Source organism: Protomyctophum bolini, assembly GCF_963924005.1.
Source record: "Protomyctophum bolini genome assembly, chromosome: 2".
Classification (NCBI taxonomy): Eukaryota; Metazoa; Chordata; class Actinopteri; order Myctophiformes; family Myctophidae; genus Protomyctophum; species Protomyctophum bolini.
Window position 1 is genome coordinate 3247323 of NC_137863.1, and position 11103 is coordinate 3258425.

The window sequence follows — 11103 nt, forward strand, 5'->3', positions numbered from 1 at the left end:
AAAAAAAAATAATACATCTTAGTATAACAGCATTTTATACTTTCCTTTTTTGAGTGGTGCAACCACTCCCTTACGGAGCTATGTGTGTGTGTGTGTGTGTGTGTGTGTGTGTGTGTGTGTGTGTGTGTGTGTGTGTGTGGGTGGGTGGCTGGGTGGGCATAGGTGGCTGTCTGGGTGGGTATTCTCGCTCAAATGTTTTCAAAAACCATTTCTGAGAGCAATGTTTAGCTGTAAATGACATTGCGTGTCACTATAGTGTCATTTGTGTGTGTGTGTGTGTGTGTGTGTGTGTGTGTGTGTGTGTGTGTGTGTGTGTGTGCGTGTGTGGAAAAAACGGTCCTGTGGTACTGTACTGAAGGCTTTCTTTGATTTCCAAACAAACGTTGAAATAACAGTTTTTTTTAATAAACTGGGAAAACGGTGTTTTTTTGTGTCTTTGAACTGCTTAAAGCATTCCCGCCATTCTTATTTAATAACGTTTAGTTGAAGGGGAAGTATAAAAAGTATTATTTAAAAATGTCTGACGTATTTGTCTGTCTAGCACTAGAATCAACTTAATAAATATACAAATCAATGTTAATATTTATATATTTTAATAGTTCTATACCACTGGTTCACAAAGTGGGGTCAGGGGACCCCCAGCTAAATGATAGTTTGGAACCAAATGGACCCTTATGAGTCTGTAACTCAGAGCGTGTACAAATGGACCCTAATGGATCCATTTTGTTCCATTTGTACAGTTTGTAGAGTTATTGATTTTACAATATAAATTGGGATCTCAGAGATAGAAATGCCATTAAATGCAGGTCCGTATACTAATGCATGTCAAACTGGGGGTCCTTGAAATAATAATGTGTTGAGAATCACTGCTAGAGCCGTAAAAATGTCTGGCATATATTTTCAAATGGGGGTCCGTGGGCTAATGAGTGTAATTTTGGGGGTCCTTGACATGAAAAAGTTTGGGAACCACTGCTCTAGATCTGTTGGAGATCTAATGAATAGATACCGGTAACCACATTAGCTGCTGAGGCTCCATTGTCCCATTAAAGATGCAATGCTGCCATCTAGTGTCCAGAACGAATAGTGTCGAGACCTGCTTTGCTTTGACCCTATAGTACTAACTACAGTAACGCGATTTAGTTAATCTGTTAACTAGTACTAAAACCAGACCAATTGAGTCTAATAAACCCTAGATAGACTTAAGTGGAGTTAATGTGTTGCCTGAGAGAGATCTCAAGGCTGGATGTCCATTTAAAGGCAGTGCTTCTGCCAGAACCACTGCCTTTAAAAGGACATTGTTGGTGGTCCCGACTCCCGAGTCCCCCGAACCGTTCTGGGGACTCGGGAGTCGGGACCACCAACAGCAGTATTTGAAGGGGTTCCAGGGCCCGGGTCTCCACAGGTAAATTAGTCTATTAATCCCAATAAAGCATTGTCAGTCAATAACACCAGGATAGACTAGGGGACTAACATGAGCAGATAACTAACAAAGAAGGTGACATAATGTAATGCAATATGTAATCATAATTCTGTTTCAGGAACTGTTTTCCTGTGAAATACATATTTAAAAAAAATGATGGCAGCGTCACCAGGCTTCCTTGCTGAACCTGTTTGTGAAAAAATACACATTCATTCACTGTCTCTTTAAAACCCTGTCTCTTGCAAATATCCAGGAAGCCGCACCCTCTCTCAGCCTCTCCCAACTCTCTTCAGAAGAAATGAAACTCAGAGCTGTGTTTTCTCTCTCTCTCTCCCCGTCAGAGTAAACCAAAGTGTTGTGTTGTGCTTTCTCTCAGTGTGTGAACGTGGTCGTCAGTGAAATGGCAGAACAACAACAGGGATGTGAGCAGGACCAGGACCTGCAGTTCTGCTGTCCTATCTGTCTGCACATTCTGAAGGAACCAGTGAGTCTAAACTGTGGACACAGTTACTGCAGCGGCTGTATCGAGGGTTACTGGGACCACCATGACACTGGAGTCTACTGCTGTCCCCAATGCCGAGAGAGCTTCAGTCCTAGACCAGTTTTGAGAAGGAACAACTTGCTGGCTGAGGTAAGATGACCTTACAAAGTTACAACCACACAATCAGTGTTGTTTTCGTCGACTAAAACTAAGACAAAAAAAATTCGTCGACTACCTATTTTCACTGACAAAAACAAATGGAAACTAAATGAAAACTAAGCTACGATGACTAGTAAAACTAAGACTAAATATACTGACAATTTCGTCGACAAATAAAACCTAGACTAAAATGTTAGGAAGGGACTAGTGGACAAGATATCCAGTATAAGTCATTTTACACTGCTGAAAATAGCTGATCTACAAGCTCACAACGCGTGACGCGTTGTGAGTTTGTAGATCGGCTATTTTCAGCAAGTGTAAAAACACTCATTACAACGGCATCAAGACCTGCCAAAATACATTTTAGTCGACTAAATCAACTGTAGATTTAGTCGACTAAAATCCAAGTTTCAGTCCAAAGACTATGACTAAACTAAAATAGAAATTTGCTGCCAAAAACAACACTGCCACACATGAAACTCCATTTTCTGCCACAGCAGTTCTACTATGCACATGCTGTAAACGGTACATCAGCTATTTGAACATTGCAGATCTACAAGCTCACAATGCATATCTGAACACCATATGCAATATCTTTGTTTGTTTAACGACATAAATCTTTTATGGGGGTCCCTGGCAAAAGTATTTTGAGATGGGAGGGGAGTCTGTGGACAAATGCATAATTATTCATTTGACAACCACTGGTTTAAACGGATGCTAGTTAAGGTTTGATGGTATTCTAGCACTTTGTTCTGTTGACTAAGGTAATTTACTCTGATCTTTGACTTTGTTATAGTCACTGCACTGGTTAATCATTAAACCCTAGTGCCCCTATTCTTGGCTTGTAAATGGTGCATTCACACACACACATTCACACACCGATGCTGGAGGAAACCATGAAAGGCACCAACCTGCACATCGGGAGCAATTTGGGGTTCAGAGTCTTGCTCAAGGACACTTCGTCACTCTAGCCCTGAGCCACTATAGCTGCCACCCGGGGTTGTCATTCATTTAGGGCAAACCTAGTAGTGGCTAAGAGTGTCTGCTAAATGCGTACATTGTAAGCTACATTTCTAACAAGGCTTCAGAACAAAGTTCAGAACCTGTGTTAAAATAACGTTTTTATCACCATGAAGCTCACAATGACTGTGTTGAATGTCTCCTGGGTGAGTGACCTCCCCTCCTCTTCTCTTTACTTCCAGCTGGTGATGAAGCTGAGCAGTGCAGGAGCTCAGCAGTCTCCTGCTGCCTCCTCTGCTGCTCCGCTGTACGCCGCTCCAACAGACGTGGCCTGTGATGTCTGCACCGGAGCCAGACGTCGCAAAGCTCTCATGTCTTGTCTGACGTGTCTGGCCTCTTACTGTGAGACTCACCTTCAGCCTCACTACGATGGTCCTACTTGGAAGAAGCACAAGCTGGTCCCGGCCACCGACAAACTGCAGGAGAAGATGTGCTCCAGTCATGACAAGCTGATGGAGGTGTTCTGTCGCACAGACCAACAGTCCATCTGCTATCTGTGCACCATGGATGATCACAAGGGCCATGACACGGTGTCAGCTGCTGCAGAGAGGGCAGAGAAACAGGTACAGTAGCACCACCACCATCACTTGAAGACACGAAATACATTATTTTTTAGAGATGTTAAACAAATAGCAGATTTAAAACAAGCTCGCAGCAGGGCACAAACACAAAGCGATGCACTGTGAGCTTACATTTCAAGGACTGACAGGCTTCATCTTACGTCCATATCAGACCCGGAGAACGCTTTGTCCATATGTTTTACAGTCTATGGTCCCGACATGAAAAAGTCCACAATGTTTACAAACCAAACTGTATCTCTTCCTGCTTCTTGCAGAAACAGCTGGCGACGAGTCAGGAGGAAGTCCAGCAGAAGATCCAGGAGAAGAAGAACGAGCTGAAAGACCAGAGACGGGTCTTGGACGTCCTGAACGTGAGTGGTTCTCAAAACGATTTAACCCATTCTGACCCTTCTCTCCTCTCCTTCAAAAACTCACTCAAAACCCACCTCTTCCGTAGTATAGCTTTCCCCAGCTGAGGCCTCGTTTATCCTTTTATCTTTTTAACCCTGTGCTGTTGTTGTATCTGTTATGTTTTGTTTTCCTTTTTTTCTCTTATTAAAGTCCGTTCCTAGTGTTCCTAATGTAAAGCGCTTTGGGTATTCAAAAAAGAGCTATATAAATCTGAGCTATTATTATTATTATTATTAGATCAGATTATAAAAGTGTCTTCTACATCCTGACAGTTTTCATTCTGACCTGAGATCAGATTCTAACGTACAGAAGAATTCTTTTACGCATTCTTTAACGCATTTTGACCTGAGATCAGATTCTAAAAATGTCTTAAATCCTGACGGTTTAAAAAAAATAGCAGACCTACAAGCTCGTAGCGCGCCACTCGGTGGCGCGCTATGAGCTTGTAGATCTGCTATTTTTAAATAGCTAAAGCATAACGTAATGCTAACACCAAAAGGGGTTAATGTCAAGGACCCTAAAATGAGATGTATCTGACCGGACCCCCATTTCAAAATATTTTGTTCCAGGGACCTCCAGAAGCAAAGATTTGAGTTCAAAATGTTTGCTTTACAAATATATATTCAAAGATGTACACCTATTTTCAAGATCTTTTGAAAATAGCAGATCTGTGTGTGTGTGTGTGTGTGTGTGTGTGTGTGTGTGTGTGTGTGTGTGTGTGTGTGTGTGTGTGTGTGTGTGTGTGTGTGTGTGTGTGTGTGTGTGTGTGTGTGTGTGTGTGTGTGTGTGTGTGTGTGTGTGTGTGTGTGTGTGTGTGTGTGTGTGTGTGTGTGTGTGTGTGTGTGTGTGTTCGCGCTAAGCAGAGCTCTGCAGATGCAGCAGTGCTGGCCAGTGACAGGATCTTCAGTGAGATGATGGTCTCCATTGAGAGAAGACGTGGCGAGCTCGAACAACTGATCAGAGGTCAGCAGCAGAATGCCGTGGCTCAGACTGAGGCTCTCCTGAAACAGCTGGAACAGACCCTGGAGCAGCTGGAGAGGAGACATGCTGAGCTGGAGGAGCTGTCCAACACTGAGGACGACATCACATTCATTCAGGTTCCACACGTGGCTTTTTGACACTTTGGTTCTGAAAGAACAAATCGGCTTCATATTTCATATTCCATTCCATGAAGTGATTAAAATACGTTATAATTTAATGTATTACATTATAGTAGATTACTTGACATGGCATAACATGACATTATTCATGCTGGTAGTTAATAATACTAGTATTATTATACCAATTATTACATAATCGCCTAATCACAATAATTTTAGATAATCATTTTAGTGCATGATTGTTTCCATTAAAAAAAAAAATAATCCAAAACTAGCAGACCTAAATGATCAGCATAAAGAAATAAAATACAGGTGTGCTTCCTCTGGAGACTGCCCTTTGTTTAAGGCAGTGGGAGCTCAGCTTTAAAATAACTTATAACTCATAAACCAACTAAATGGAATAAGCAGCACTCCAAAATAAAATGTGTTTCATCACGTTTTAGTCTGCTCTGAAGAAGGCTCTGCCGAAACCGAAACAAATAACCCATTCTGACCTGAGATCAGATTCATACGAGGTTTCCACTGGACACACACTGGGTCTGATTAACCCATTCTGACCTGAGATCAGATTAAAAAAATGTCAGTCGATTTTTCAAAAATAGCAGACCTACAAGCTCGTAGCGCGCCACTCGGTGGCACGCTATGAGCTTGTAGATCTGCTATTTTTCAATAGCTAAAGCACGACATGATGCTAACACCAAAATGGGTTCCCGTTCAGAATGGGATAAACAACAAGAACATCAGCTCAACTCTACAATATTGTGATCAATGCACTGATCTATTGATCATCTTATTATTTTTTTATATATATATTTTTTATCCCACGATTTTGTAACCCATTTTTCATCCCTGTGTCAATCATCTAATGTGATCCTGGGCTCTACACACCCTCCGCCAACCTAGTCAAGGGGACAAGGGGAGAGCAACGGACTTGAACTCATGCTTCCTTCATGCCCGAGTGTCCAAGTTGCTCCTTTACACCTGACAGGGGGGAGTTTCCCTGGTTGGACGTAGCGCGTGGAAGGAACACGTTATTCCAACCAGTTCCTTTCCTCTCCATCAGGCGCCCCGGCTGGCCAGGGGGAGGCAGTTTTGTGAGGGTACCTACCTACCCTAGGGGGCACGGGGAGAACATGCAAACTCCACACAGAAAGGCCCTTTCGCCAACCCCGCCTTCGGGTATGGGCACTGATGATCATCATTGATCGTCCCTGTCTAAAGTGGTTTACTGGTCTCTCTGCTTGTCTCTCTCCAGAGTTTCCGGTCTCTCTCCAGTTCCACTGGATCTCCAGTCTCACCCAGTGTGGTCGTCTGTCCTCTGAGGTCCTTCACAGATGTGACTGATGTCGTGTCTGGTCTGAGAGACCAACTGGACAACATCCTGACGACAACTTGGCCACAGATAGGTGAGATTTAAAAGTGTTTCTTGTTTTTCATAGTAAACATGGATGCATGAAGCCAGAAGGCAAGTGGAGATGTTTGAACTAGAACAGACTGATGGTACACATCAGTCTGTCAGATTGGACAGTAAAATAAGAATTAAGCAACAATAATATTACTCAAAGGAGAGATGAGATTATTAGTATTTGATGATCTTGAGGAGTTCTCTCTCCTGATTGGTTGACATTTGTAACCCACCTGAACATGTATTTTCTGTTTACTAAAGCAATGATTACTATCGAGCTATAATAGCTTTAACTTTTTGGAACTTCAGTTGAATCCATCCTTCAGTATGACGACGTTTACTGTTTTCTTGTGTCTCCAGAGTATGCAGTTGATGTTTTACATCCAGCGGAGCCTCAGACCAGGAAGGACTTCTTACGATGTGAGTCCAAGTTGGTGTTGTTTCTGAATGTTGACGTTTCAATCTGAAATGTTATTATCTGAGATAATTATTAACTCTAAACACAATGAGGTTGATGAGGTTTGGATTTTCTTTTGTCGTGTGTTCTCACAGATTCCTGTCCTCTGTCTCTGGACGTGAACACAATAGACAAACAGCTCTCCCTGTCAGAGGAGAAGAGGAAGGTGACTAGAACAGAACAACAACAACCTTACCCTGATAATGCAGAGAGATTTGTAGGGGACTATCCTCAGGTGTTGTGTACAGAGGGTCTGTCTGAACGTCGTTACTGGGAGGTAGAGAGGAGTGGTGCAGGGGCTACTATAGCAGTCTGTTATAAAGACACCGACAGACGGACCGTCTTTGGATCCAATGATACATCCTGGTGTTTAGTGTGCTCTGGTAACGACTACTGGTTCAGCCACAACAGTGTTGTCACTACAGTGTCAGGGCCTGCCTCCTCCAGAGTGGGGGTGTATCTGGATCACAAGGCAGGCACCCTGTCCTTCTACAGTGTTTCTGACACAATGACCCTCCTCCACACAGTTAAAACCACGTTCACACAACCTCTCTATCCAGGGATGGCGCTTTGGCCCGTCTATGAAAATACAGCAGAGCTGTGTAAGACATGGTAGACATGTTAAGAATACTGATAGCGATATTCAGTTGAACACTTTGTATTCTTAATTCTGATTGTAGTTGTTCCCTTCTTGATGAATGCATGTGTTAGAATGATGTGTCACCATCATGATCAGTCAACCAATTGATTGATTTAAATGCTCATTGCATTCCTTTGCAGATCAATGGTTATTCAGTATGTCTGTTGTCTTGTTCATGTTACTGCAGAGCCCTCTGTCAGTGGTTATTCAGTATGTCTGTTGTCTTGTTCATGTTACTGCAGAGCCCTCTGTCAGTGGTTATTCAGTATGTCTGTTGTCTTGTTCATGTTACTGCAGAGCCCTCTGTCAGTGGTTATTCAGTATGTCTGTTGTCTTGTTCATGTTACTGCAGAGCCCTCTGTCAGTGGTTATTCAGTATGTCTGTTGTCTTGTTCATGTTACTGCAGAGCCCTCTGTCAGGCTGTGGAGCCTTTTTTGTTTGCCTCATTGTGAGCTTGTAGATCGGCTATATTCAATATAGGCTATACTTTCAATCCAATAAAACATTGAATACAGGTCTTTTATTTGTAACCTTTTTATTTCTATCTTGTGATATCGCTACTTTTATTCTGAAACATAATAGTACTTACTTCCACCACTGTACCCAGAGCCAGGCAGGATTGAGGTTAAAATAAATCACACCCGTGTGAAGTGAGGGGCGCTCTTATCACTATACATATATATATCATCTCATTCTGGCCAAAATAGCCCATTATGCTCGTCTACATAATATCACGTGAATGTTCCTTTCATTGTCAAAAGCATTTATCCCATTTTGGGCGGGAACCCATTTTGTTGTTAGCATCATGTCGTGCGTTAGCTATTGAAAAATAGATCTACGAGCTACGAGCTTGTAGGTCTGCTATTTTTGAAAAATCGAAGAGCGACTGACATAGAAGACATTTTTAGGAATCTGATCTCAGGTCAGAATGAAAACTGTCAGGATGTAGAAGACATTTTTAGAATCTGATCTCAGGTCGGAATGGGTTTGTGTTGCTACAAAAAGCTGATTGGTTCAGACACATATGACGTAAATTCTCCTTTCATTGTCAATGGTAAATGTGACGAGTTCAGGACAAAAAAAGATGTATGTATATATATATATATATATAGCCTCAAAACAAGAAGGAAAAAAATAAAGCGCTCAAAAGCCGCTGTGGGCTTGAATCGGAGGAGATGAAAAAGTTTGGGAACCACTGCTCTAGATCTGTTGGAGATCTAATTAACAAATACCGGTAACCACATTAGCTGCTGAGGCTCCATTGTCCCATTAAAGATGCAATGCTCCCATCTAGTGTCCAGAACGAATAGTGTCGAGACCTACTTTGCTTTGACCCTAGTAGGCTATGGCCCTCATTTATCAATCGAGTGTAAAATCTGCCACAGATTCGAGTGCAGGTTTCGTAGTACACCCACGTCGCCACGGCATTTATAAAGTGATCGCAAACAGCTGATCCTTCCTTAATTTCGTTCTGACGTTAATAAATGTGACGGCTGAAATATATCTGGCACGCCCTATGAAATCAAGCCTTGCCCTCGTTTTTGCGACATGAACAATTGCAATACGACGGCTGGTAAGTTTGGTAACCAGGGTTACAGGAAAAAATACGTTTCTCCCGTGCCTTGCTGCCCACACTCTTGACACACACACTCACACACACACAGACGCACACGCAAAGAACGAACACCTGCATGAATTAAATAAAGTTGTAGGCCTGTCTGTTTCCCTCTCCCCTCGCTTGCCTTGCATGTCCACGCATGCACGCATATACATGACACATCGACATCGCATCGCCATGAATGGAATTAGTTTGTAGGCTGGCCTATATTAATTTTACCCATTCGTGCGCAGTGCACGGCGAAGACTGCACACTGCTGTGATATTAAAGTCCTGTAGGTGACTGCCGACATGATAGCCTAGCTCTCTCATGCAGCATGAGAGAGGCTATCATGTCGTCAAGGCAGTCATAATCAACGTTTATGTAGTGATTTCTGATTTGATCATTGATGAACGAATCATAAACATATGGATGAAGGCTTGCCGCTTGCATGTGTGCTGGTATGTGTTGGCGACGCACGCCGCGCGGTCCCGTCCTCCCGAGCCCCGAAAATGATCTCGCTTTTATCTGAACTGTCAAAACTGTCAACACCTGTCTAAGCACTTATTTAAATGGTGAATGATTAAGCCCCTTACGCCTATAGCCTGCTAGTACTTACTACAAATAGGCAAGCTGTATGCTTGTCATTGTCACTTGGAAATAAAGGCATCCATTTATGCCTTTTTTTTCCCACCGCATGCGCTCCAAAATCATCTCACAAGTGGCTTGCATAACAAGGCCAGTAAATCACTGTTTGATTAAGCACAAACTAATACATTGTAAACATGTTATATTGTTTTTAATTGCGCGATTTTAATTACTTGTAAAGTTGGAAATCTCTCCCTTTTTTTTTACATACACATACCGTTTTATATTAACATTTTAGGAGCGAAAACATATGTTTAGATGCCTGTGACAGCGTGTCAGCAGTTCAGACAATGCTGCTCCGCTTGTGTAAGACAGAAAAACAGCGTACGCCAGCTGCGGAGCAGACGTGGGTTTTGAACGTTGTCACGTTCAATTTCAAGCTTTGCCGGAAATTGTAAATGTCAAAAATGTCGGCAATTTCGGCGTGCACCCATATTTTGGCGTACGCACGGTTGATAAATGAGGTCCTATATGTGTAGAGGCGACTGTGGCTCAGGAGGTAGAGCAGGTCGTCCAATGATCCCTGGGTCGGCGGTTCGAATCCCGGCTCCTCCTCCTCCTGTCTACAAAGACACTGAACCCCCAAATTGCTCCCGATGTGCTGGTTGGTGCCGGTGTGTGAATGTAATGAAATATAAATGCACCATTTATGTGTTGTTATAATGTACACTATGGTTGCATGCTGAGAATAGCAGATCTACAAGCTCACAGCTTGTAGATCGGCTATTTTCAGCAAGTGTAACAACGGTCATTACGACGGCATCAAGGCACCGCCAAAATACATTTTAGTCGACTAAATCAACTGTGGATTTAGTCGACTAAATTCTTATGATATTTAGTCGACTAAAACTAGACTAAACACTAAAACATTCCAGGTTGACTGAAACTAAATGAAAACTATTGAAGAGACGACGACTAAAACTAACATTTGCTGCCAATCTATGTACAACATTTCCCAGTGTGCTGCTCATGGAGGTACACCAGCAGCAGTGTCAGTGTGCCACCTAGTGTTCTGAACTTGTAACTACAACTAGATGTTCTGTCTGTGACAGCAGCAGCTGGATTTATTCCTTTTTTTTTTTACATTCACTTTGTAATGAATAATTCTTACGGGTGGCATTTTAACAGTAGGCACCACCGCCACCTACAGTTAGGATGACATAACTTGTTTTCATTGTGGGATTCCTGATATCTTGTGTTTAGT

General features: G+C 42.5%; 1 protein-coding gene across 1 annotated transcript; it reads left to right on the top strand.

Annotated features, from left to right (window-relative positions):
* The first annotated feature begins 1674 nt into the window (after positions 1–1674).
* LOC308327445 (tripartite motif-containing protein 16-like) lies at positions 1675–8172 on the top strand. The gene is made up of 7 exons (XM_080780949.1): positions 1675–2051; positions 3263–3643; positions 3916–4011; positions 4915–5148; positions 6407–6557; positions 6917–6976; positions 7109–8172. The coding sequence occupies exons 1-7, from the start codon at positions 1821–1823 to the stop codon at positions 7627–7629; spliced, it is 1674 nt and encodes a 557-aa protein (XP_080637075.1). The 5' UTR covers positions 1675–1820; the 3' UTR covers positions 7630–8172.
* The last annotated feature ends 2931 nt before the right edge of the window (positions 8173–11103 follow it).